This window comes from Amblyomma mixtum, chromosome 3 (genome assembly GCF_055824585.1).
Source record: "Amblyomma mixtum isolate Tamu chromosome 3, ASM5582458v1, whole genome shotgun sequence".
Lineage (NCBI taxonomy): Eukaryota > Metazoa > Arthropoda > Arachnida > Ixodida > Ixodidae > Amblyomma > Amblyomma mixtum.
The window spans coordinates 322,742,336-322,769,564 of NC_143014.1; the positions used below are offsets into that span (position 1 = coordinate 322,742,336).

Genomic DNA, 27,229 nt, shown 5'->3' on the forward strand with positions numbered 1-27,229 from the left:
TGTGCATAGTACGAGATTAGATTGGTGAACAACGTAAAAAAAAATTACACAAACGACACAATGCTACTGTTTTGAGGAAATGGGTCCATTTCCAGAGAATAAGGTTATTGCTACCTGAAGCGCATAATTGCGTGTGACATGTATAACAGCACAGGTGCCGTGACTTACTTCGCATATCATGGCGTTCTCATTCGCCTTCCACCGCAGGGGCACCTTTTGAAACGAGGTGTTGGTGCTTTGCGCCGCCACGGACCCTTAGCCCTCATACCGAAGCTGTCATCCGTACCGTGGTGATAGGTTGAAAGGTGGAGGGAAGAAACCATGAACGGTGGCGGTGGAGGAAGTGGTCAATCCTTGGCCGATGGGCTCCTCGTTTGTCTACCAGGCGGGGAGTCCCGGGACCTTCCTCTGTGTATAAGGGTGAATCAGAGGCGACAGAGTATTAGGAACCCTTAGCCAGTACATGCCGTATGGAAAAATTTGCAAAAAAATCTGATCGGCCCCCAGAAAGGGGTCGCACCGATGCAAAAAAATTGATGCCACAGAAACCAGAAACGTTTCCAAAGTTTTTCATGGTTCACTCAAATACAGATGAACCTGTAGCAAACTTGTCTGCATTTGTGATCGCCAACACTCTGAAGAACTGTGTAGGCAGAAACTACAAAGCAAAAAAGCAGCGAACCGGAGATCTACTTGTAGAAATAAACACAAAAGAACATAGCACCAAACTGATGTCATTACAGAATCTTGGAGAAATGAGTGTACAGGTAACCCCGCACCGCACCCTCAACCACTCAAAGGGCGTCATATCCGAACATGAACTCCTGCAGAGTACCGATGCCGAAATGGAAGAACTAGCTGAACAAGGAGTAATAGAAGCCCGACGAATAACCATCCGGAGAAACAATGCTGAAATCAAGACAAAACACATTGTCCTAACTTTCAATAGCATAACTCTGCCTGATTCCATCCACGCCGCATACCTCCATTGTAAAGTCCGCCCATACATACCGAATCCGAGACGATGTTTACAGTGCCTGCGCTTTAGACACAGCATGTTGGCTTGCCGAGGTAAACCCACTTGTGTGACATGCGCAGAAGGCGCACGTACAGAGGAAAGATGCGAACGTACACCAAAAAGCATTAACTGCAATGGCGCACATGGCGCGTACTCCAGGTCGTGCCCAGTCTGGAAAACAGAAAAACAGATCATAACTTTGAAGACCACAGAAAACCTGTCCTACCTTGAGGAAAAAAATGCGTCTCTTTCCAACAGAAAGGGACATACTCCGAAGCGGTGACGCGGGGACCGCCGCCGCCTTCGGTTTCTGTCGGCACACAGGTCGATCCGAAGGACCTGGGGTCGACAACCAAGTCCCCACCACAGAAGTCGGTGACACAGTCCACAGGGCTGAAAATTTCGTGGGAAGACCACGTGATCCTCGCCGGAGGCCCTCAGGCCCCACTTTCAGCAGCGGCATCCTCGGCGACAGACACCCAGAACAGCTCTGCTGAACTGGACCTGTCGCCCCACCACTCTAAGAAGGCAACTGCTGGCCCAAGAGACTCTGCCGCTGGAGCAGGGCCTGGTTGAGTGGTGCCAGCAAAAAAGACGAATGCGAAGGCCACGGGCCATCGCAACCAAGAAGCATCCCCCACGTCCACCGTGGAGGATATGGATGTCAGCGAAAATCCGCCGACATCTAAAACTCACACATCCGCGGCGTCTCCGCGGAAATCCGGCGCCTTGAAAGTGGCGACGGATTTAACTCCTGGTTCGCCACCGCTGCAGCGGCGGCGAGACTCCCTAGAGAAAAAAGGGAAACCACGAATCACTGCCCCTGAAAATAAGTAACTTTCCCCAATCTCCAGCTTATCACAATGGCATATCTAATACAATGGAACTGTAGAGGTCTACAGAGAGAGAGAGAGAGAGAAAGGAATTTTAATGAGGGAAAGGTGGAGAGGTCGGCCGGTGGTAACATGGCCCTGGCCTGCTACTCCACAGGTCTACACAGAAACTACACAGACATAACCGATATGCTCAAAACAATGGCACCTACAGCTGTGTGCCTGCAGGAAACGAACCTTGGGCCACAGCACACAAACATCCTAAAAAGATATAATATTTTCCGGAAAGACCAAGTGCAAGCTAGCCGACTCTCGGGAGGCGTCGCTATCATTACGCAAAGCGATGTCCCTGCAAGAGAGGTATCATTAAAGACAAACTTAGAAGCGGTCGCAGTAAACATTATTAGCCATAAAACAATAACAATATGCTCTGTGTACATACCACCACACAACACAATTACCATGCATGACCTAGAAGAACTTCTGGGACAGTTGCCTGAGCTATATGTGATAATTGGGGATTTTAACGCACACTCCTCATTCTGGGGAAGTGAGCATACTGATTCCAGGGGTCAGCTGATCGAGCATTTTATTCTTTCAAATAGCATATGTTTAATGAACACAGGAAAAGCAACGTACTGCTTCCCCAGCTCAGGAAAAATGACCTGCCTAGATTTAGCGTTTCCATCACCATCGGTTTTTAATGATTTTATTTGGGATGTTTTAGATGACCCTCGGGGAAGTGATCACTTACCTATGGTTTTAAATCTAACATCAGGTACATCCATCCTCCTTACGAAGCCACGGCGATGGAAAATGCACCTCGCCGATTCGGCACTTTTCAGAACGAAGGCCACACTGGAAAAAGAATATGCCGAAACCCTTACTATAGAAGAACTAAATGAAAAATTTATCACATGCTTAATATCTGCAGCAATTGAAGCAACCCCACAAACATCTGAAATTGCACGAAAAACACAAAGTTTGGTGGTCACATGAATGCACATTAGCTAAAAAGAAGCAAAACAAGGCTTGGGGCAACCTTCGCAAATATCCCACTGCAGGGAACGTGTTCACCTTGAAAAGAGCTAGAGCCAAAGCACGATACATTAGACGCAACGCAGAAAGGGCATCATGGCAACAGTACATATCCTCGATAAACAGCTCAATATCATCAAAGAAAATGTGGGAGCAGGTGCGGAAATTCACAGGAAATTTTACTCCTTTTACATTTCCAATGCTAACAACACCCGGTACTCAAACTACATTAAAGAGCAGGCCAACATATTGGGTGAGCATTTCTCTACAGTTTCTAGCTCATACAACTACACACACACATTTCAAAAGCACGAAACAGTAGAAAAACAAAAACTTCCCTTCGGGACATGCATACATGAAGACTACATTCAGCTTATTACAATGCAGGAACTCAACACAGTACTAACATCCGGTAAAAAGACAGCACCAGGCCCAGACAATATACATTATGCCATGCTTGCTCACATCTCTGAGACTGCCATAGAGGCTCTCCTAAAATTTTTCAATAAAATATGGATGAGTGGAGAAATCCCCCATGCATGGAAAGAAGCAATCATAGTACCCTTCCTAAGACCAGGGAAACCACCAACTAGTCCCACCAGTTACATGTCAATAGCACTCACTAGCTGCGTAGCAAAGTCATTCGAAAGCATTCTAAACATCAGACTAACCTTCATACTTCAGTCTCGGCAACTTTTAGATATACACCAATGTGGGTTTAAAAAGACATGCTCCACAACCGATCACCTTGTACGCTTTGAGAACACAGTCCGGGAAGCGTTCATCCACAACCAACACTGTATCGGGGTCTTCTTCGACCTGGAGATGGCTTACGATACCACGTGGAGGTTCGGTATCCTCCGTGACCTAGCGGACCTAGGTATCCTCGGCAGGATGCTGAGCTGTTTGAGCGACTTCCTGACCAATCGCACGTTCAGAGTCCGCCTAGGCGCAACCTTCTCCAAGACTTTTATCGAAGAAACTGGTGTACCCCAAGGGTGCATCCTCAGCACGACCTTATTTGTCACCAAAATGAACTCCATAGGAAAAGTAATCAAAAAATCCATAATGTACTCAGTTTTCGTAGACGACCTCCAAATAGCATGCACGTCTTCCAGCATACCTACCTGTGAGCGGCAAATACAAATAACAATAAAGAAACTGGCTGCCTGGGCAGATATAAACGGATTTAGATTTTCCCCTCAGAAAACAGTAGCGGTTCTGTTCTCGTTGAGACGAGGCCTACAGGCCGACCCCACACCATATTTACACCAAACCCCACTACCAGTCAAACAAGAGCATAAATTCCTAGGGATAACTTTCGAGAAAAAGCTCACTTTCTTGCCACATATAAACAGCTTAAAGAAAAAAAAGCTTCCCAGGCCCTGAATGTGCTGAAAATACTATCAAGAAAACGCTGGAGGTCTGATAGGGCTTCCCTGTTACATATATATCGTTCTCTGGTTCGCTCTAAGTTGGACTATGGGTCCATAGTATATGGCTCAGCAAGACCGTCCTACATAAAACGACTGGATCCTGTCCACAATCTTGGTTTAAGGTTGTCTTCCGGTGCTTACAGAACTTCCCCAATAGAAAGCCTGTATGTGGAAACTAATTAACCTTAGAAGATCTAAGAACTGCACTAACTTGTACATACATCCTCAAAATCCTTTCTCAGCCCAAACATCTGTTACCCAATTGTCACGAAATGCCCATCCCGAATACTCTTCAACAACAAGCCCTATGCGATTAAGCCGTTGCTCTTGCGCTTCGAAGAAAAATGTCAAGCTCTGAACATACTAAATGAAATAAAAAATATTGCCCTAAGACACGAAGCGCTACCACCGTGGTACACTCTCCCCACAGTGTGTGACATCACACTAACACGCCTCAGGAAACCCTGTACACTACACGACCATATAATACAAGATTATCTAGCACTACAACAAAAATACAGAAATTATACTGCATTTCATACTGATGGGTCAAATACTCATGCTCATGTAGGAAGCCCAGTAATACAAGGAAAAATAAAAATGCAGCACGACTGCCCTCATGTGCTACAGTGTTCACCGCTGAGTGTTATGCCATTTGTGTTGCGGTACAGACAATAACAAATGAAAACATCAAAAACAGCATCATTGATACAGATTCACTGAGCGTCCTTACAGCATTAAACTCCAAAAATGCTACAGACCCACTGATAGGGAGCATCATACACAATATAGTAAAGGTCACAGCACAAAAACGTGTTTAAAATTCTGCTGGGTTCCCAGTCACGTTGGTATTTGGGACAATGAAAGAGCCGACATGTGTACTGCACAAGCCAGAGCCATGGAAATAAAACATGTGAATTTGCCTCCGAGGGATTACATGAAGTTAGTACGTAGCAAACTAAGGGCCAAATGGCAAGCTTCCTGGGAAAATGAAGGAAACAGCAAGCTGCATACTGTAAAGCCCTTTTTAAAAGAATGGAAATCAAGCCGCCATAAAGAGCGTTTTATCGATGTAATTTTATGTCGTTTACGCATAGGTCACACACACATCACACATAGCTTCTTATTAACACAAAAAGCCAAACCTGTGTGTGAAATGTGTGGTGAGGAGCTCACGGTAAATCACATTTTAATTTCTTGTTCGCATCTCGAAGAATTAGAAAGAATGTTTTACGGCATTTTACAAAGAACACATTCCATTTCATCTCGCATTGCTTTTAGGCGAGCAAACAATTGTCGAGTTTTCGCTTGTTTGTAAGTTTCTAAAGAAATCCAATGTTTTAAATCTATTATAATGTAACCTCTGTACACTTGACATAACATCATCTAACCTGGTGTTTGGCGCATGATAGCTATAGTTGCTTATGCGCCATAAAACCCCATATAACTACTATCCTCTCACATCCATAAAGACACCGCAGAATATTTAGCTTTGAAATATTTTTGTGCATGGTAGTTACAGCTCTAGTAAAAGCTCTAGTCATGGCGGTTTAAAGTCTGCATATAAGCATATAAATAGATCAAAACACATGATTATTACTCTGCTTTCTAACAGGGCGTAGAGGAAGTGCACGGGATTTGTGTGGCGTGCAGGATATTCAAGAATTGGGAAATGTGCTGCTTCGCTGCTTCAACTATCTTGCCCGTTAAACCATCTCAGCAGTACCAAAATGGGGTTGTGATTTGCCAACCATGGCCCTTGCGGAATAAAAGCGCACACATCAGCCAGTTATTAGCCAGTTTTCATTCACCCCTGCTCTGGATATCCGAATGAATATTCTGTTAATGCGGGTTGTGAAGTATCCAAGAAAGTATTTCGATGAGCTTCAACCATGGTGGCCGCCCAACGCTAAATCATCCGTCATGAAGCATTTTGTTTGCGGTGCTCTGGGACGGCGGAAGCGCCAGATAATGGCACGAATACTTATAGAAAGTAACGTTTAGGTTCTGAGCCCTTGTTATACGTTAGTGTCATAATTCTAATTTCGTGGCTGCCATGAATCTGATGGTAGGCAGGGAAATTACACCATGCTTTGATATGACGTCACTGAGCTTCAATACTCACGCGCGCCGTCAACCATGCAACCCTAAAAACAAGCACCGCCAACCGCTGTGGGTCAGTTCTTGTTATGAAACCTGGTTGTAATCTTCATACTTGGCTACCCGATCAAAACGCAGGACAGAATTTTCTGTCGCGTATCTGTCGCGCGACAAAATTTTGTGTCGCGCGACAAGCCCTCTTGTAGTGCATTGTGTCGTGCGACAGGGGCTCGTGTCGTGGCTTCTTTCTCGCGACAAAAGTGTTTGTAGTGGGTTCTGTCGCACGACAGTCATCAATCCTGCATTTTGTAGTGTGCGGAAGGTGCCTGTCGCAGGATTTGTCGCGCGACAGGTTTCTGTCGCAGGTGCTGTCGTGCGACAGCACCTGTCGTGCCGCGCGACAGGGCCTGCGTGCCTCGACAGAGTTGCCTGTCGCGGGTTCAGTCGCGCGACACTACAGCCTGTCGAGGTATCTGTCTTGCGACAGATACCTGTCGTGGGTCTGTCTTGCGACAGATACCTGTCGTGGGTTCTGTCTTGGGACAAATATCTGTCGAGGCAAGTGTCGTGTTACAGATAGCATTCGATGGTAATTGTGGTTTTCTACAGAAATCTCGAATTTCTGTAGCGCCATCGTGGGATAGTGATAGGCGGACATTCACCAATTTCGTGTTAAATCGCTTGCACTTTGGCGAGCCACGAAGACGATGCGAGTTGCTTTGATCGATTGGCGACGATCATCGAGGGAATTAAATGAAGTGTTAATTCACAAACGCGGCTCGAGTTTGCAACTTGCTTCCCTAGACCTAGCTACCGGCCGCACGAAAATTGGCGGGGATGAGAGGCGCCGCTCGCAATCAATCTTCCCTTCAGTTCGCACATGACAGTGTGAGCGAAAGAAGACCATGCTCAAGAGAAAGCATATGCACCAGCGAGAATGCTAGCGGTGCCTGTGAATGAGGCAGTGCTTGCGGTAGTGGCTTGCTGCGAGCCACGCGAGCGTCTTCATTCCATCCGGCGCGAGCATGACGAATGGCGCTACCGAAGGTCAGTGTACTCGTGGCTGCTGTGACCTGTGCGTCTCGCAACATACTGTACCCACTACCACATGCGGAGAAAAGGCTAAGGTCACATATACGCGTCGCTTAACGACACGTAATGAGAGTAACCTGATGGCGAAAAAGCTGGAAGATTACTCGCAGTAATCGTCCTGCTATCACAAAGGCAGCATGTATGTTACGCACGCATGACCTGTATAAATGATCAAGGCGACTCCCATATCAAGTTTCCACGTTTCAGTTTTTAGCCGCGCATGCTGCAAGATCATCATAAAATATGGAAAAATATATATATTCTTACGACTTGCTTCCATTGAAAATTTCATGACAGTGACACAACCATCTCGCTAAATATAGAGAACAGCGTACGAAGCCTAAGGCCGGGTACAGCCTTTAGCGTGTTTGAACACGGACGCCTAGAAAGGGCGCGCGCGAGGACTGTTGCGTCGCGCCTTCGCTGTAATTGCCCGGAGGAGCAAGAACCCGAATATTTGTCAGTCGACGTGGCGTTACCCCGCGACGCCAAGGATTGGGTGACGAGTTCTGCGACACATGAAGTCGCGCCGCAAGAATTCGGTCAGTGAGTGACTTCCCCATGAGGATGTATTTGTTCGGGGCTCCCCCTCCGTGACCAAGGGGCTTAATTAACTCGCGCGAACTCTGTGACTCCCTACTGTAAACATGCGTTTAATGTCCATTCACACTCGCAATAGCAAAGGCCATGCGGCCAGCAGTCGCTTGCGATCGGGCAGCAGCTCCACGACCCTTCCTCACACCTACAAGAGTGACCTGCAGCTCGCCTGCTCGTTTGATTCTCACGTGAAATGAGAAGTCCTGGGACTGACGTCAGTCGATCACGCGCTTTGGTTCAGTCTCCTGCGCCCTCGCGCTTCGTCCTCTAGAGTGTTCTGGTCCCTCACGCTCGGTCCACTAAAGTGTTCTGGTCCCTCGCTATTAACAGTGTGCTACGACAACCTGAGCGAAGAGTAGAATGTCGGGGCGGTTTTGACGTGCGCCACTGCCATGCAAGCTTAAGGGCGCTCTTCTCGGGACCGGCCTGCCAGCCTGGAAGCCGGCGTCAGAAAAATTCACTGGTATTGTTTGTTCACGTCCATTTACTAAGCTCTGGGATAGAGTATCGTTAGCCAATATCGAGTTGTTGGTAGAAGCGATAACAGCAAAACAAATTTTCTCCCACAGCCGCTTCTGCTGCCCATTGCAGCTCGCCTGGATTCTGCTAGCTCTGCTCCTGAAGGGGTCGCGGAAACCGAGCTTATTTCACTATAACGCGGGGCTCACAGTAAAACGGTGGCGAGGGTAGCACCTCAGTGCTAGCCAGTTCCGAATCGCACTCAGCTTAGACGTCGATGTGCAATCGGCTAAGCTTAGCGACGACAAGGGTAGCTGAGAGCAGCGCGGAGTTCGTCGGCCGGCGCGCCCGCGGGCGGCGTCGTTGCCGAAAGCTCGGCTCGCTCAATGATTGGCTCAGTAGCTCGCGAACTGAGCAGGCAAGGCTGGAAAATCGAGCAGCGAGCGTCTGTCCTGCGACTGAGCGAGACTTTATTCTCACGTTTGCAGCATAGGTGAACAAATTTAGCACACATACATGCATCGAATATCTGCTGCCTTACGGCGTTTATTAAGCTCGTCCTCGACGTCACCGTTAGCGCGGAAACTGCGCATATCTTTATTTAACTACGACACATGGTTCGCAGTACAACGTACAGTGAAGAGAGTAGCACCTCAGCGCTAGCCAGTTCGAAAGCTCTCTCAGCTCTGGCATCGATATGAAACCTGCCAGGCTTAGCGACGAATACGACATCCAGGGAGCAGTGCAAACTTGTCGCTCGGCGCGCTCGCGGGCAGTGTCATTTCTGAAAGCTCGGCTCCCTCAATGCTCAGCAGCTAGCGACTTGGGCTCGCAAGGCTGGAAAACTGAGCAGCTAGCGGCTGGACTGCTACTGAGCCCACGTGTGCAGCACAGGTAAACAACTTTTAGCGCACATATACGCTTGGGATGCCGGCTTCGTTGCGGCCACCTTAAGGTGATTCTTACGCTCGTCATCGAAGCCATTGTCACCGCTCGTGACGCACTGGCTGAGAACTACAATTCGAGTGCGTGCTAAAACAAGCTGCTCGTATTTCGCGGAACAATCTGAACTCGAAAACACAGTTGCTTCTATCGGCTTCCATGTGGGCTCTTGCTCAATTGTGAAAGTACACGCGAACAAGATGCGGCGAGTGCGAGCCGCTGTTGCATATCAGCTAAAGTGTGACGCAACTATCGGCGTAGTTTCGCAAAGCAGTTGATATCAAAGTTACCCGCTTGTACGGGTCACAGTTAAGCTCTCAGTTTCATGTAAATCGCCGTCGAGCATGCCCGCGTCAGTCAAAGTAATGCATCGCAGCTGCTCTCAGTCCTACCGCTCACGTCCAACATATCGTTGATATGCACCAGCTTGAGGTACGGTGCATTTCTTTGCCCGTTTTTTCGCAATTAAGAGATTTTAGCTGGCAGCAAACGAAATTTCATTCCGTCAACAGCGTCGTCTGCGCCGTCGTCTGCTCCGTCGTCTGCTCCGTCGTCTGCTAGGACATCCGGGGCACCCTGGGTGATGGGATCACAGGATCGCAGCTTCTACAAAAGTATTTAAAAGCGCTTTAGTGTTCGCACTTAAACAAAAAATAAATTTAAAAAAACTGAGATATTTTTGTTCTAAACAGAAAATAAATATTAGTAGTAAAAAAGCGCATTTGAGTTGCAGTTTTTCAACGACGCAAAAACAAGGGCAAAGCCGCTTCCGCCGGCGCCATGTCAGTGTGTGCGTTGCTGCACGTTTTGTGTTATTTGGCTTTTCATGACATTGTTTGAGTGCTTGTGCGGCGGACATGTGTGAAGAACAGAAGTGTGTTTTGGAAGCCAACGACGAGTATTACGCCCAGTCAACATCGGTGAGTTTGGACGGGCAAAGCCATGAAGAAAGGCAGCGCTACGACGTCTTGTCATCTGGAAAGGCAATGAAGACGACGGCGCGGTTTTACTAAGCCTGGATGAGCTGCATGATCGGTGAGTCCCGTCAACGCTTCTCTATTCTGATCTGTATTCACACGCGTTATTAGTGTGCGGCTATATAGGGATGGCAGTGGAGGCACTCTACGTGCGGTTGCCTCAGCTATAATGCGTTGCCAGAAAAGAACGGGCGTATAGCCTGCGTGACAAGTGCTGCTTCATAGTCTGTCTGCGTTTAGTACTCAGGTGCCGTGGTAAATAAAAATGCCACCAGAGATCACAACAGAGTTATGCGGTCGCTTGGTAGCGCTGCGAAAAACTACAGAGAATGTTTACTACATTCAACTGGCATGGATTTGTACTGCGTAGAAGACGACGATCAGTGCCGCGGGTGAGAGCGCTTTTGCGTGGACAGCTGACAACAGGCGAGGGAACTGACAACGGGTGAATTTGCTCGCGGCTGGTACCCATCGGATGGATTTGTGCTATTTAGAAGATTATTATGAGCGGCAGTGCTGCGCGATGAAGCACTCGCGCTAGGCGAACTGCGAACAGACGACGGATGGTTTTGCTCGGTGTTGGTGTTCATCGGATCAGTGCTTACTTCTTAATATTCGTCATGCAAATTATTTTGAAGACAGTGATCGCATGTGGAAGGCTGGCGCATATGTACTAGTCATTTGTAAACTTTTTATCTGTGCTTCCCCATTGGAACAGAATTTGGCAATATTATGTCAGTTAGGTCGTTCTTGTGTCTTCCCTGAACTGTAGGCGTCCATGCTTCCTCTGCTTCAGGGCACTGAACTGTTGGGGATGCAACTGCACACTTATTTGGGATTTCAAGCTTTTTGCTGTATGCCTCGCTTATGCGGCCCGCTTTCAGGTCGTTCGCAATTGGTGATGGTTTGTTATTCATTTTCACTTTCTCTTATTTATTCTTGGTTGACTGCCGGCAGCAGTTCTCCGCGCTCGGAACTGTTCCCAGGCACGGAACCCTACCCACAGACCTCCCTGCACCTCACTCACCAGTGTTCTTCGGTATTTTTTTTTTGCTTTTGCCCCTACTTGCATTACCACTCGACAAATGTTTTGCTGTTTTTATTTGTGTGCAATTTGTTAAATGCACTACTAATTTTCGTATCATGCTCAGTTGTGACGTGAGATATCGGGCTCCTTGGTATTGAATGCATGTCTTTTGCATTTTCTCTTCTCATTTATGCAAGGTAAACTGGTCGACTGGGTGCTATGTTCAATTTAAGAATACATTAGACGCTAGTGCAAGGCACCCTAATAGTAATTAACTAAAGCCTGCGCATGCTATATTCGAATAGTTGGGCTCTTTTCATCATGCATAAGAATAAAGCGGTATTCCAGCCAGCTCATCTTTCAATGTGGTTGTGACAGTCATGTAAATGTACTCAAAGAATGTGTATGGGTGTTTCACATACAATCTCCTTATTTATTTTGTCATGGGCCACCTCATTGCTTTTTGTGTTCCTATATTAATACCTCATTTTAGTTTCTGAAGCAGTCGACAGTTTGTTTTGTTGTCATTCATGACATTGTCACTGGCACTGATAGCTGTTGGTCGGGACGTATTTACCTGCAGTTGCCAGCTGCCAGCATCTGCTGGGCCATGCGTGCTTCCTGCCTTCAGCTGTGCCATCCCTCCAAGCCATTCATGGTAATTATCTTTTTCAGTTACGCATACCTTACCTGCCTGTTTTGAAAAATATTTTCAACATAGGCTCACTGCTGTGTTTAAAAATGCATGCAGAACTCTACATGCACTTTACAGCAGTACCTCAGCTTATTACATGAACTGCAAATTTGTACGAAATATAGCCGCTCATGTAGCTCTTGACACTGCGCTGTTATTATAAAGTTGAGCCTGCTTCAGGTGCAGTGACTATTCCACACCTGTTGCCTTTTATGCATGTGTGTCCTCTAAAAGGGTCAAAATGTTTGTTTATCTTTTAAAAACGTTGTGCTGTACAATAATACTTTAATGGTATTTCTTGCTTGTACACTGAAATGTCAGTCAGTAAAGTAACATTGTATGATGACACCAAATCTTGCGTGGCATAGCATCCTTGCAGCGTACTTGGCAAGCTCCTGTCAGCGCAGATGTATTGCTGGTTTATTGCTGTGGCATGTGGTTATACTGTACAGTTTGTACCTCTACGTTCTTGAAAGTATGCTTGAAAAATTTAAAATTGGTTTTTGAGCCAAGGAAGTGACAGAGTAACTGTCTCACATCTTGATAGGCACCTGAACAATGATGCAAGGGAAGGGATAAAGGAGGGAGTTAAAGAAGAAAAGAGGTGCCGTAGCAGAGGGCTGCAGAATAATTTTGGCCACCTGGGGATCTTTATCCTGCACTGACATCAAACAGCATGCAGTTTAGCCTGTGTTCACTTGGGCCCGCATAAAAAAAAAACGAGCAGACCTTCTTAGAACTAACATTTCATTGCACCAGCTACTTTGTAGTTTCGACTGCAGTGACCTGAAATCAACGGTTGTTTACTTTGCACAACCCACATACCCTGAACAAGATGTGATGATGCTAGACGAGGTGACCCTCTCTGCATAGCAGCAGGTTGGTTCAGGAAATGCGAAGACTCATGGAGAACCGCTCAGTTATATTTGATTTCATCTTATTGTAGTATTAATGGTGAGTTGTAGTATAAGTGATGAATTCTTGCAAATGATTGAGGACATCAATACTCAGTGTGAAAATGAGAGTTAAATCAATACTTAATAATCAGGAAAGAGGCCTTTTTATGAAATGCAGTAAGGTACTGGAAGTCGAAACAGAATACACCTCGGCCAGGTCATGCACAGATATAGAGCATTTGAAAGAAATGGTTGGGAGAATAAGAAAGGGGTTTATTGCCTTAGGCATGCACTCAGAAGTTACGAGCAGCACCTTGCAGTATGCTCAAAAAGAAATTTTAAACTGCTTTGCCTTTGCTAAGCTGTCGGGAAAAGTGGGGTACTTTACAAAGGGCTTAAAATTGAGAACAGTGCGGTGAACCACTCAGGAAAATCATAGGGTTAATTATAAGAGATTGGGAGAGAACTGAGTTGGTTGGAAATAAATGCGAATTAAAATCTGAGCGGGAATCATAAATAGACATAGGCAGGACATACATTTTTTAAAGAAGCTGGCTATCCTTTTGGATAGTGGAGCGGTTACTCACAGCAGGAAATTGTGCTCTTCTTGCTTTCATTTTATGGACATATGCTTTGTGTCTTACATCTCTTGGCCTGCCATAGGCAGCATATGCTCATAATAAATTTTTACCTGTATAATTATGTGGCACAGGGAGAATTGAACTATATAACCTCATCAATGCACACCCTCTCTGAAGTGAACTTTGTCAGCCCCGTCAGTCACCACATTGATGCATGTCACCCCAAATGGGAGCCGTCATGGTGGCTGAGTGGTTATTGTGCTTGGCTGCTGACCCGGAAGAGGCAGGTTCGATTCCAGCCAGTTTTGATTCCAGCTGTACTAGTCTCATTTCAATGGAGACGAAATGCTTGAGGCCCAGGTACCGTGTGATGTCAGCACACCTAAAGAATTTTCCAGTCCTCTACAATAGCGCCCTGTATAGCCTGCGCCGCTTTGTGGCATTAAACCCTTTAAAACCAAGTAAAGTAATGGATACGTCATTTCCAAAAATTGTTTAAATTTATTATTTTCTAAACATTAACAATTTTCTGCACCTGTTTTCCTTCGTCTTTCCCTCTTATTTCCTCCCTCATGCTGAGTAACAGGTCAGTGATTTTAAGTAAATATTTTGTTCATTTCATTAGCAAAGTTTCTCTGTCTCTCTCTATTGCTTTGCTTTTTGTATCTGCAGTATAGTATTATGCAGAAATATGTCAAGATTAGATCCAAGAGATATGGCCTAGATTTTAAGTTCTATAGTCAACCACACATTACTTATTACGCTATCAAGGCTTTTTTTGGCATGTGCTACCTGGTACAGAACTGATGTGGCCTACAGCGGTAAATATCGTTTGAATGTGCATAAATTGAATAGGAAGGCAAATTTCCCATTTGACTATGTAAATAGATTGTGCAATCATGTGCTCACAAAGCTCATAAACTTTTCTGTTTCCAAAACTTTCTGTAAAAGGCACTGACTCACTGAAATACACTACAGTTACTTTTGCCTAATCCTGATATTATTTACTGAAGATTGGTTGGAGGGAAAGTCCACTGAGCTCGAATGAGTGCACGGCAGCTTGTCTTTGTCCAAAGTATTTGGAGAATAATAAATTTTGTTACCTGGCAGAGATAAAGCAAGGATGGCAGTGTTTTGTAATGTCCACAGGGCATTCTTCCAAAGCCCAGTATGCATGTAATTCCTTCATTTTGTGCAACATAAAATGTCTTCCCTTTACACTCATGGTTGAAACAAAATGCTGAATACTTCACCACTCAAAAAATGAAGGCCATTGTGCTGCTCTACAAAATATCAGGCTGCAGCGGTTGTTGCGAGGCAAATTCACCAGGTTGTCATCATCATCAGTCTAACACCCAATGCAGGGCAGAGGCCTCTCCCATGTCTCTCCAATTAACCCTGTCCTTCGCCAGTTGTGGCCACCGTATCCCCACAAACTTCTTAATCTCATCCGCCCGCCTAACTTTCTGCTGCCCCCTGCTACGTTTGCCTTCTCTTGGAATCCACCCTATCACTCTTAAGGACCACTGGTTATCTTGCCTTTGCATTACATCTCCTGCCCAAGCCCATTTCTTCCAAATAACCCACGTTTTTTTCACACCTATTTGTCAGGCTCCGCGTTTTTTTCTCACCTATTCGTCAAGCTGCAAGCCACTTGCACGCTCTACAAACCTATTTAAAGTACATTATCCAGCATTGTTGGCATGGAGTGTGTAGTGCTAAAACAATAAATAATACAATAGCTGATGATCTGCTAGAGCAACAGAATTCCAAGAGTTTGAGAAGGGCAGTGGGAGAACTAGCAAGGCGGGATAGCGATATTCGACAAGCAGTGGACAGGGATCCTGCAACTTGTAGAGGACAGGCAAATTGGAGACTTGTAGAAGGGGCTGTAGTCTTGAGTGCGCCTAGCCGGCCTTGTGATGCATTGTATAGGGCCCTTTGTTTTTGAGTAAAACTGGTTTCTCCTGATTGTTGCATTCCAGAAAGATTCATCAAGATTGGGTTAAACCCAAGTTTCGCGTGCAAATGTGCCTGTAAGAAAGTGTAGATTGATAATGCATGAAGCTAAAGAACCACTGGAGAGTAGTGGATACGTCTCGTATTTCTTCATATCTATATTGTTTAAACAGTGCTGGCTATTTTAATTCCTTTTTAATGCTTATTGCTTGTCGAGTTGCATAAAATTTTAGGATAAATTGAAAACTGCAGGTAGGTTTAATTACAATAATTATACCCGTATTTCTGAAGCTCTGTTCGAAGAGAGGTCCACATTTTGTGTGCATGCTTTGAATTTGATTATTTTCACACTGCAAAATGGAGGACAGGTCTGCTGTGAGAGTTTTTTTGCAATGAAGCGAGAGCAAGTGGTGCGGAATGCTTGTTACTGTGTCGCCCTGCCAATATTTCTAGAACCCCTGGGACCACTGAGCTTGTATCTATGACTCAAAAGGTCGAAGCTGATTGCCCATTCCGTGGTTGTCTGTATTAACCGGTGCAAGGCCAAGGGCTCATAGCTAACAAGCATATGACACCATAGAAGTAGATGCAGTCAGGCTGGGACTGTGCAGTATGTCAGTGTTAACGAGGTCGTGATAAACGAGGTTTACTCTGCGAAGCTAGTGTGAAATAATAATTGTTCTTATGGAAAATATCGTTTTTTCTTAGTCATTGCAGCAATACAAGCATATCAAATCTGATATCTCTCACTCATCCCTCTATGTTTCAGTTTCAAGGGACCAAGAGTTGCGTGGAAGTCGTGCAAGCCACAAAGTTGCGTGCGGCTTGAGCCAGCAATCAGGAGCAGGCTGGGAATTTGCGAATTGCCAGTGGTATTCGCTCAGTCAAGCAGGCTTTACTGTAAGTACAGTGTTTTCGCCATAGTATTTCTTTGAAAAGTACGCATTGAGCTTGAATAGGACAAGCTGTCGGTCTAGTTGGTCTGATCCTTTGTGGTTGACAGAGCTTAGAAACACAGACTGGGGTCAGAAAGAAAAAATATGAGGGCACAGGTGCTGACTACAGATTTATTCCAGAATCACCGAAACACTGCATATATAACCAAAACACAGGCGCCAACAGGTGGCAATTTTATGCACTCGTGGCAACAATAAGTGATATGGCCAATAGTGGGAAAACAACACAAACTAGAAACAGAAACCAAGACTATAGAGCAGGGAAGGATGAAACCATAACAAGGTTAAAGGAATAGTTTTAAGCAAGTCATTTTTAAGACCACCAGCACGTGAAACAGTGGAACGGTTTGACCAAAATTTTCAAGTACTGGTCTGATAACACGGAACTAAAACACTACACGCAAACACAGATCAAGGGCAGTGAAATAAAAGTAAAATGGCAAGAAAAAACATGCCGTGAAAAGAAAATGGTGATTGGGCAAGCAAACAAGAATTGGTCTACAAAGGTGAAGTGAGCTAAAAAACTGAAAGAATAAAGGGCGAATAAATGCACATGAGCAACAAAGGTGAAGCCAAGAATTAACATGGCTACAGGAGGAAGATGAGCTACTGTAAAAACGAGAGAGATAAAATATCAAAATATGAAATTCAATTAGTATTAAAGATAAAAGCAAACAAAAACGCGAAAATAGAGGAGTTGGCAGAAAAGTCAAGGCATGCAAGATGTTTTTAAACCAGGGCTAGGTCAAACATCCTGAAGAAAGGCAATCTTTTTTTCTGAGGGTGTTCTTGTCCATTAATCCTCGAGCCTCAAAATCCCGGCGGCTCCCACCAGTTCGTCATGTCGGCTTATTCTGGTGCTTTTTTAACACAATGGCACTTTTTCGAACATGGGTGGCATGGCTTTTTTCGGTCACAGTTTTGGCAATGGACTTGCAGATTTAGGACGTGCTTGTAGGCCAGTTGGTTGGAAATCGTTAGAAAAACCGCAAAACAGAATGGGACAAAGGCAGGCAAAACACAAGGCGGTACGACAACTGAACATTTATTGAAGAAATGAGTGCTCATATGGATCAGTTGCGCATGTAATCTGCAAACAATCATTGCAAAAACAACCTAGGGAGGGAAACTAATTCCAATTCTTTCTGAAAAATGGACACAGAAGGCGTGCTATCCCACCTATCTGGCTTCGACCTCAGGATGGCAACAGCCTTGAGAATTTCTTTCCAACTGGCCCTTTATTCATCCAATAATAATGTGCAGTTCAGTTTAGGTTAACAGTCTTTACAACTGGGACAGTGGACAGGCAGGCAAGGTCGTCCGGGCCTACCCAAGGAATGCTAATACTCTTGCAAGGGAGTGTTTCACCATCTACCAATTTGGCCGGTATAAAATCGACCACAGCCGAGAGGAATCGTGTACACCACCCCCGTTGCACATGGCATGAGGCATTCAAAAAGTACCGCCAACGGGCATGTTGTACGAGATTCCCCTCAGCTGTGGCCAGTTTTATATCGTCCAAAGTGGCAGATGTTTACACATTTGTTTGCAAGAGTATGCGTGTTCCTTGAGTAGACCCGGAGGCATTTGCCGTCCCACTCACTGTCTCATTGTAGACTGCTATCCCAAACTGAACTGCACACAGATTATTGGATGAAGAAAGAAGCAGTTGGAAAGAGAAATTGTCGAGGCTGTTGCCATCTTGAGGTCAGAGCCAGATAAGTGTGTCAGCACGCCTACTGTGTTCATTTTTCAGGAAAATTAGCGTTTCTGTCTGTGTTTCCCCCGGTTGTTTTTGTTTCATTTTTGAGCAGGTGATTGTCATATTTGCTCAGCTCTATGGTTGCCATTGAATTTTTTTGCCTCTTTACGATTGTTTGCAGATTACACACGTGACTTGTCTATATAAGCACTGCTGTTCAATAAATTTTCAGTTGTCAGTACGGCCTTGTGTTGTCACCTGCCTCTGTGTGATAGTTTTGTGGTTTTGCTCTTTCCGACTGGCAGATTCCCGAGAAATGTACCCGATAAATCAATCTTATGCTCCCTTATCCTTTCATTGATGCCAATGTATACCTTGCCGCAAGAAAAAAGGATTGATTAAATGCCCTCCGCGCATGGCGCTAAGGGTTTTCTGTGCTGCGTGGTGCAGCGTCTTTTTTTTTTCATTTAGGATTCCGCAACTGCAATAGGTGCTAGGGGGTCAGAAAAGGCAATGTGTACTCCTGCTTTCTCTCCGATTTTCTTAAGGTTCTGTGAAATTTACCTTTAGAAAATTCGAGAGATAGAGTAGATGCTTTTTTTGCTGCCGCCCCCCCCCCCATCACCTATCACACCTCTCTAGGATCGTCAATGAAAAATAAAAAAGAAACAGGCTGCACTGCATTGCACAGAAACCCTTAGTGGCATGCACAAGAAGTGCTTTCTCAATCCCTTTTTCTTGCTGCAAGGTATACATTGGCATCAATGGAAGGCTAAGAGAGCATTACACTGATTTATCGGGTACATCTCTTAGGTACCTGCAAGTCCACTGCTGATAATGGGACGCAAAAAAGCCATGCTGCCCAAAGTTCGAGAAAGCCACTGTGTTAATAGAGCCCCGTAATAAGCTGACGCAATGCAATGGTGGAAGCCGCAGAGATTTTCAGGCTCCGGGGTGAATGTAAAGAACACGCTTGGTTTTACTCGGAGGATTGCCTTTCTTTGTGGACGTACTTGATCTAGCCCTGGTTCTACATGTGTGTTACATGCCTTGCCTCTTCTGCCAACTTCCCTCTTTTGGTGTTTTTCCTTGATTTTTGCCTTCATACTGGTTATTGAATTTCACTTTTTTATATTTTATCTCTCGGCTTCACTGTACGTCATCTTCCACTTTTAACCATCTTAATTGTTGGCTTCACCTTTGTGGCTCATGCGCGTTTTTATTCCCCTTTTATCCTTTTAATTTTTAGCACACTTCACCTTCGCTTGTTGCTTAATTCTCGTTTGCTTACCCAATCGCCATTTTGCTTCTATTGCGTGTTTTTTCTTGCCATTTCTCCTTCATTTTTTTTTCACTGCGCTTGGTCTGTGTTTGTGTATTAAGGTTTTTTAGTTCCATTTTATCAGACCAGTTCTTAAATATTCTTTCGGTCAAACCTATCCACTGTTGGCAGTCTTTTAAAAATGACTTGCTTATAAATTTTTCTCTCACCTTGTTCTGGTTTTATCCTGTGCTGTGTCCTCTGGTTTTTGCTTCTAGCTTTTGTTGTTTTTCCACTACTTCTCATACCACTTCTTGTTACCACGAGTGCATAAATCGCTGCGTATTGGTGCCTGTGGTGTGGGTATTTATGCAGTATGTCGGCAGTTCTGGGAAAAGTTTTAAGTTCAGTGCCTGTGCCATCATCTTTTTTGTTTCTGTCCCTTGTCTGTATGTCTGAGTGCTGTCAACCACAATCGGTGCATTGAGCTGACTGCTCTTCAGCTACCCATGTGTATGCAATGAAGTGGCTTCAAGAATAATGTACACAAAAAAATTGATTGCTTAAAATTTCTGGCATGTTTTTAGGAAAACATTTGGCATTTAAAGGGCTAAGAGTGCTCTGAAAATCTAAAAATTATGTGCTTCTTGGGGCCTTTCCTCAAATTTCACATCACCTTGTAGCGTGATGCAAGACGTTCAAGTTTTTACCCACAGTTTACTTTTTTGTTGCCCACTTATTGGCTGCCACCTTCTTTGGGAGGCAGTGTCATGGGGTTTGGGAGACAATCTGATTCCTGTGTGTTGGCTGAAGCTGTCTAAGCTTTTGGATGTGGGGAGCAGGTTCACGGTGCCAACTTTTGGCTGTAACTACAGTTTGGCCATGACTGTTAGTCCTTTTCTGTGATGCAGTGTCATTTATGTAATGCATAATTTGATGATGAAGCAGTCTCAGGGGTTGCGGTGCTCAGCTGTTGACTTCAAAGACACAGGATCGATCCTGGCCGCGGCAGTCGCATTCTGATGGAGACAAAATGCTGGAAGCTTGTGTACTGTGCGATATCAGTGCACGTGAAAGAACCCCATGTGGATGAAATTATCAGAGCCCTTCACTATGGCCTCCCTCATAGCCTGAGTCACTTGGGACATTAAACCCCATAAATCCAAACCCATTTTGGTACTTCTCAGCTTCGCCGCTGGCCTCTGCAGGCCAGCGAAACCTCCCACAAGTTGACGAACGGCAGTTTTTACACCATTCGTAAATGCCTACATAGACGCTACATCATTGGTGGCAAAGGTTGCCAGATGTGCAAGCGTTTCCGGTAGTTTTTCTCTGTTGCTTTCGTCAGGCAGCTTGCAAAAGATGTTTTACTAGGCTAATAAACGGTGAGGTTCTTTGTGTTCTTAAGGTGGTGCAGCGTGATAAAACAGACACTTAATAGCCATGCCATGCTTTTTTGTAGCCAAAGGCAATTTTTCGCCTTATTCTCATCATCATTTGCCTTTCATGCTTCCTCAAGGGACGGCAGTTGAAAGAAGGTCTCTAGAGCAGCTCCTTGTCTGAAGAAATGCCGAGTGGCATTCTTCAATCCTAACTGCCCATCAAATGGAAGAGCAGTTGTTTTCTCCACTCCACAGAGTGGAGACGGAGTATCGAGTTGAGGCGCACTTCTGAATTCGGCGGTTAGCCTTTCATAGGCAGCAGATATGCGCAATAAACTTTATTTGCTGTTAATCTTCCAGTTAAACACCAAATCCTCCTCATTCCTCATCAGTGCACACACTGTGTAAGGAACTTTGTCACTCCATTTGTCACCACTTTGATGTATGCCATCCCTAATTCAGGGGCTGTATAATTTTTGAAATTTTTTTGAAATTGCTTGAAAACCTTTGCAATTTCCTGCACCTCTCTTTTTCCCCCAAGTCCCAAACCTACGCAGAGTGCAAGTGGGTTTTTAAACTCCAGCTAAATTTTGTTATTCATCAAAGGGCTTTTCTCTCTACTGCTTTGCTGGGTGTATCTGAAGTATAATATTATGCACCAGTGTGTGAAGCTTTGCTCCCAGAGCTATTAGCCCGAGGTAGTAATTTTAGAGCATTGCGTTGCGTTCTCAGCCTGGTTGCGTTTTGAGCCTGAGTTGTGCTGATTCCACGGATAGAACCCAAGTTGGCAGCCTCCAATGCAGCAGTGTATCCCAGTAGTTGCCATGGGAGCCGAGGTGGTTAGATAATGGAATAAAATATTAGCAGGTGGCAGTGTGATGCTCGAGCACCACAGCTCGAAACTAAACTATATCGATCAGTATATGTATATCTGTCTGGCAGGCATTAAAGTCTGGCTGCTTAGTAACGACATTCCTGTAAAATTAGTGGGTGAACCGTTTGGCATGAATGTACCAGATGGTGTCATACGATTCAGCCTGTCGTGCAGCATAAACTTACTAGTTAAGTTAAAGCCTTTCTTGCAGCACGGATTCGAACTGACAACCTATGTTAGGTGTATTAATGCTCATTATTCGATCTGCTCATTTTTTATATTCAACCACACTAACATTACTTATTACCCCATCTGTGCAGATTCCTTCTGGCACTATTTGAAGCTGAAGGGTTGCTCGGCTGAGGATCTCTAAAAGTACCACAAGAAGGTGACGCGCTACCTGGCACAGAAGTGCTGTGGCCTGCGGCGGTAAATATCTGTTCAAGCCAATAGTCTCTTGTTATATGCATGAATAGATTGGGTAAGCTCATGTGCTTACAAAACTCGTAACTTGACTGTATTTCCTAACTGTCTGTATGGTACACTTAGGCACTGGATTAACCTGCAAATCGCACTGGAATTTGCCTACTATAGTGAGATACTGCTTTACCCAAGTTCTGCTTAAGGATAGTCTGCTACTGAGATGACGCACAGAAGATTATATTTATGAACCAGACTGTTAACAGCACTTATGGACCACATTAGCAGACTGTTCTGAGACCGCACGCAGCCAGGCTTTTCAGCGTGGAAGAGGCGGCTTTAGACAAGGCAGGCGAGCGCTCTGTTCCTGCACATTAAGTAGATGTCGGATGAATCTCGAAAAAATATGAACGACGCGCCAGGAATATGACTACTACAACACTTCGGAGATGTGCAGTGCACAGTATACGGCCATGCCAGCGACATGTCTTTCTGTTCAAACTTTCTCTAAAACCGCTGTCACTACGCAGAAGCAGGTAGCAGTATCTGTACTAAGAATCTCTTAGTGAAGCAGCGCAACAGCACAAGGCCAAGGGAAGAAGGGGACAAAAACAGCGCTGAACTGACAACAAATGTTTATTCCGGATGCTAACAGCATATATATACTCTTTTGCACCTTAGAAAAAACAAAGAAACAGAGAGCAGCAGAAAGTATCAATCCCAGTCATTATGCGCATGCAGCTGTATCGCGTGTACATCGATCATTTGAAATAAGGAAGTTGTGCTCTTTCACCGAGATGGTAACGGAAGGAGTGCTGATACAATTCGCACCCAGCTTCATGATCTCAGATGCCTCAATAATCTCTCGTGTAAGCTTATCCTTGTGTTTGGTAACAACTTGGCTGTTTTTGAATTCTGGGTAACATGAACAGTCACGACAGTGAGTACCTATGTGGCGGGCCGCGTTCTTGACATTGTTTGCGTGCTCTTTAAGTCTTTCATTAAGACACCGGCCAGTTTGGCCGATGTATGACCCACCACACTTCAACGGGACTGAGTACACCACGTTGTCTTGGCATGGCACATACTTCATCCTGTGGTTTTTCTTGCAATTATGACCAGATTCTGATCTTTTATCCGGGCGATTAACTCTCGCACACAAGCCACTCAGTCTGACAGGAGCCGAAAAAACATCTACTCCAGCCTTTTTGCCTATTCTCTTCAAATTGTGGGACACAACATGAACATAAGGTATTACTGCCAGATTTTTTTGCTTGGAATGGGGGACAGCTTTGCCCTCCTCCAGCTTTTTCAATATCCCTTCTGCTACTGATGCCAGAATATGAAGGGGGTATTTTGCGTCTGTTAGCCTATCAACCTGATTGGAGAAACTAAATTCAAACTTGTGTGGGCAGGATTTTTGCATGGCATTTTGAAAGCATGACGCCACAATGCCTCTTTTAACAAGCTTCGAATGGGCTGAGCTGTATGGAAGTAAGGGCTTTTTACCCCTAGGATCAAATGCCTAGCATACATGGAAATCAGTAAAATATAAGGTCAGATCAAGGAACTTAATGCGATCATTCACAGCCACTTCATGCGTAATTTCCAGCGGCGAAAGCACTTCACAGAATATCGCGCACAGGTCATTCACTTCCGCAGCGAAGCTAGCCGGGTCACAATCTAGTAAAATTAGGTAATCATCTACATATCGGAACACTCTTGCAACTGTTGAGCTCATGAGTGATTGTTCGAGTGCCCTGTCAAGCTTAGCAAGGAACATGTCACTTAGCAATGGAGCGATGCAAGATCCTATGCAGATCCCATTCTTTTGAACTGTTTTTATTCAAAAGAATGGGATCTGCATAGGATCTTGCATCGCTCCATTGCTAAGTGACATGTTCCTTGCTAAGCTTGACAGGGCACTCGAACAATCACTCATGAGCTCAACAGTTGCAAGAGTGTTCCGATATGTAGATGATTACCTAATTTTACTAGATTGTGACCCGGCTAGCTTCGCTGCGGAAGTGAATGACCTGTGCGCGATATTCTGTGAAGTGCTTTCGCTGCTGGAAATTACGCATGAAGTGGCTGTGAATGATCGCATTAAGTTCCTTGATCTGACCTTATATTTTACTGATTTCCATGTATGCTGGGCATTTGATCCTAGGGGTAAAAAGCCCTTACTTCCAACAGCTCAGCCCATTCGAAGCTTGTTAAAAGAGGCATTGTGGCGTCATGCTTTCAAAATGCCATGCAAAAATCCTGCCCACACAAGTTTGAATTTAGTTTCTCCGATCAGGTCGAGAGGCTAACAGACGCAAAATACCCCCTTCATATTCTGGCATCAGTAGCAGAAGGGATATTGAAAAAGCTGAAGGAGTGCAAAGCTGTCCCCCATTCCAAGCAAAAAAATCTGGCAGTAATACCTTATGTTCATGTTGTGTCCCACAATTTGAAGAGAATAGGCAAAAAGGCAGGAGTAGATGTTTTTTCGGCTCCTGTCAGACTGAGTGGCTTGTGTGCGAGAGTTAATCGCCCGGATAAAGGATCGGAATCTGGTCATAATTGCAAGAAAAACCCAGGGTGAATTATGTGCCATGCCAAGACAACGTGGTGTACTCAGTCCCGTTGAAGTGTGGTGGGTCATACATCGGCCAAACTGGCCGGTGTCTTAATGAGAGACTTAAAGAGCACGCAAACAATGTCAAGAACGCGGCCCGCCACATAGGTACTCACTGTCGTGACTGTTCATGTTACCCAGAATTCAAAAACAGCCAAGTTGTTACCAAACACAAGGATAAGCTTACACGAGAGATTATTGAGGCATCTGAGATCATGAAGCTGGGTGTGAATTGTATCAGCACTCCTTCCGTTGCCATCTCGGTGAAAGAGCACAACTTCCTGATTTCAAATGATCGATGTACACGCGATACAGCTGCATGCGCACAATGACTGGGATTGATACTTTCTGCTGCTCTCTGTTTCTTTGTTTTTTCTAAGGTGCAAAAGAGTATATATATGCTGTTAGCATCCGGAATAAACATTTGTTGTCAGTTCAGCGCTGTTTGTCCCCTTCTTCCCTTGGCCTTGTGCTGTTGCGCTGCTTCACTAAGATATGTCAGACCAACTCGCCCACCAGTTCATGTTGTACTAAGAATTCGTATCTTAAAGGAAAAAAGAAAGCGCAATGTCCACCTTTGGCATGATTTCTGCTGTGATGTGCGTTCTGCCGGCTGACAGTACACCGCTTGCTTGGTGTTGTAGGCCTAACATGTGCTTTACTCAAGGTGTAGCGAGAAGCGCTTTTGAACTAGCCACCAGCGATCACAGAAATGTCTACTCTTTTTACCGCCTCTACAATAACTTTATGGTGGTATGAACGTGCAGTTTTTATTCCCGCAACGTCTTCGTAAGTGAAGCGCGCGGAAAAACGGGCCAGGCGGACCGCCTCGCACTGATAGATGCGGGTTGCATGCACGGACTCATTCTGAGCCGTTGGCAGAACAGTCATTACAGGCCATGATGCACTTGGTCACACGTTGCATGCACGTCTGCATCTTGATTTCTATCTGGAAACAGCTTGGTTGACGTCACTTCTGTCAGTAAAGTGCTCTGCATGCCAATGTCTCTCCCATTCCGGACGGTTCCCGCCAGCCATCGTATGAAGCGGCGTGTGCATATTCTTCAGTTGTATAATTGAGGCTTTAATGCATTATTCCTATGGGTTTACGTCGGGCCCGTGCCAATTTGATTTTAAATGTGGATCGTTGCATGAAAGGGGAATGCATAATCAAGATTCCACTGTATGACTTTTGTAACATTTGCATGCATTTGTTGTGTATGCATACTATATATATCACTGTTCTTTTTCTTCACCTAGGACAGTCTGAACAAGAGACCTGCTGAAGAAAAATTCTGTATATATGTAAATAAATAGTCGATTTGCTCCAAGTGAGGTGTTTTTATACCTGGCTGTACTGCAGGAATGCATCGAATGTTCAGAGTCAGACTGCTGCTCTGTAGCTGCATATTAATTGACAAATAAAGCGTACTTGGTAATGACTACAGGAATACAACACACTACACAAATGCACTACAGAAGGCAGACTACAGAGATACGACACTACAGAATTACGTCACTACAGAAGACAGACTACAGAAATACTACACTACAGAAGACAGACTACAGAAATACTACACTACAGAAAGACTACAGAAATACTACACTACAGAAGACAGACTACAGAAATACTACACTACAGAAGACAGACTACAGAAGTACGACACTACAGACTACAGAGGACAGACTACAGAAATACTACATGCCCAAAATACGACAGACTACAGAAGTTTTCTGTCGTAAATTCCTGTAGTGCGTTTTGACTGGGTATGTGTGGATTAAGAGCGACCCGCAGCGGTGGCTCAGTGGTTATGGCGTTCCTCTGCTGACCCGAATGACGCGGGTTCGACCCCAGCCGTGGCAGCTGAATTTCAATGAAGGCGAAATTCTAGAGGCGCGTGTGCTCTGCGATATCAGTGCACGCTAAAGATCTCCTGATTGTCGTAATGTCCGGAGCCCATCACTACGGCGTCCTTCATAGCCTGAGTTGCTTTGGGACGTTAACGCAATAAACCAAACCAACCAACCACCCATAAGAAGCACTGCAATCGTAAACAAGAGCCACAATGAAAGCAGGCTCACAAAATCGCGCTTCTATGCCGGCATGCTGACGTCACTTTTCGTGTGCACCACTTAACCTTCGAGCGTAGACGAGTGCTGCCTGCACTGCACACTCGAATGTTATGCCATGCAATCCTCCGTTTTTTTCCTCAGGTTTTGCAGAGCATGGCAGTGTCATCAAAGAAGTTCCAGAGCTCCGGACTCATCACTACAACTTACATAAACGACCTCCAGAGGTTATGCACGTTCAGCGGAGCTACCACCGGAGACATCACCGATATCGTCAACCAGCTGCGCTGCT

General features: G+C 45.0%; 1 protein-coding gene across 6 annotated transcripts; it reads left to right on the plus strand.

The window, feature by feature from the left end:
• Positions 1-10,257: 10,257 nt before the first annotated feature.
• Positions 10,258-26,627, plus strand: LOC149355772 (uncharacterized). 6 transcript variants are annotated; one of them, XR_016291577.1, is made up of 6 exons: positions 10,258-10,550; positions 11,450-11,531; positions 12,103-12,177; positions 16,419-16,549; positions 22,145-22,253; positions 26,128-26,627. XR_016291577.1 is itself a non-coding variant. In XM_089584008.1 (5 exons), exons 1-5 carry the CDS (start codon positions 10,535-10,537, stop codon positions 22,195-22,197), a joined length of 357 nt encoding a protein of 118 aa, XP_089440134.1. In that variant the 5' UTR covers positions 10,258-10,534; the 3' UTR covers positions 22,198-22,678. The 6 variants fall into 6 exon arrangements, 4 of the variants coding, with proteins under 4 accessions (XP_089440134.1, XP_089440135.1, XP_089440136.1 ...); XM_089584008.1 differs by lacking the exon at positions 26,128-26,627 and having other exon boundaries at positions 22,145-22,678; XM_089584009.1 differs by lacking the exon at positions 26,128-26,627 and having other exon boundaries at positions 11,453-11,531; positions 22,145-22,678.
• The last annotated feature ends 602 nt before the right edge of the window (positions 26,628-27,229 follow it).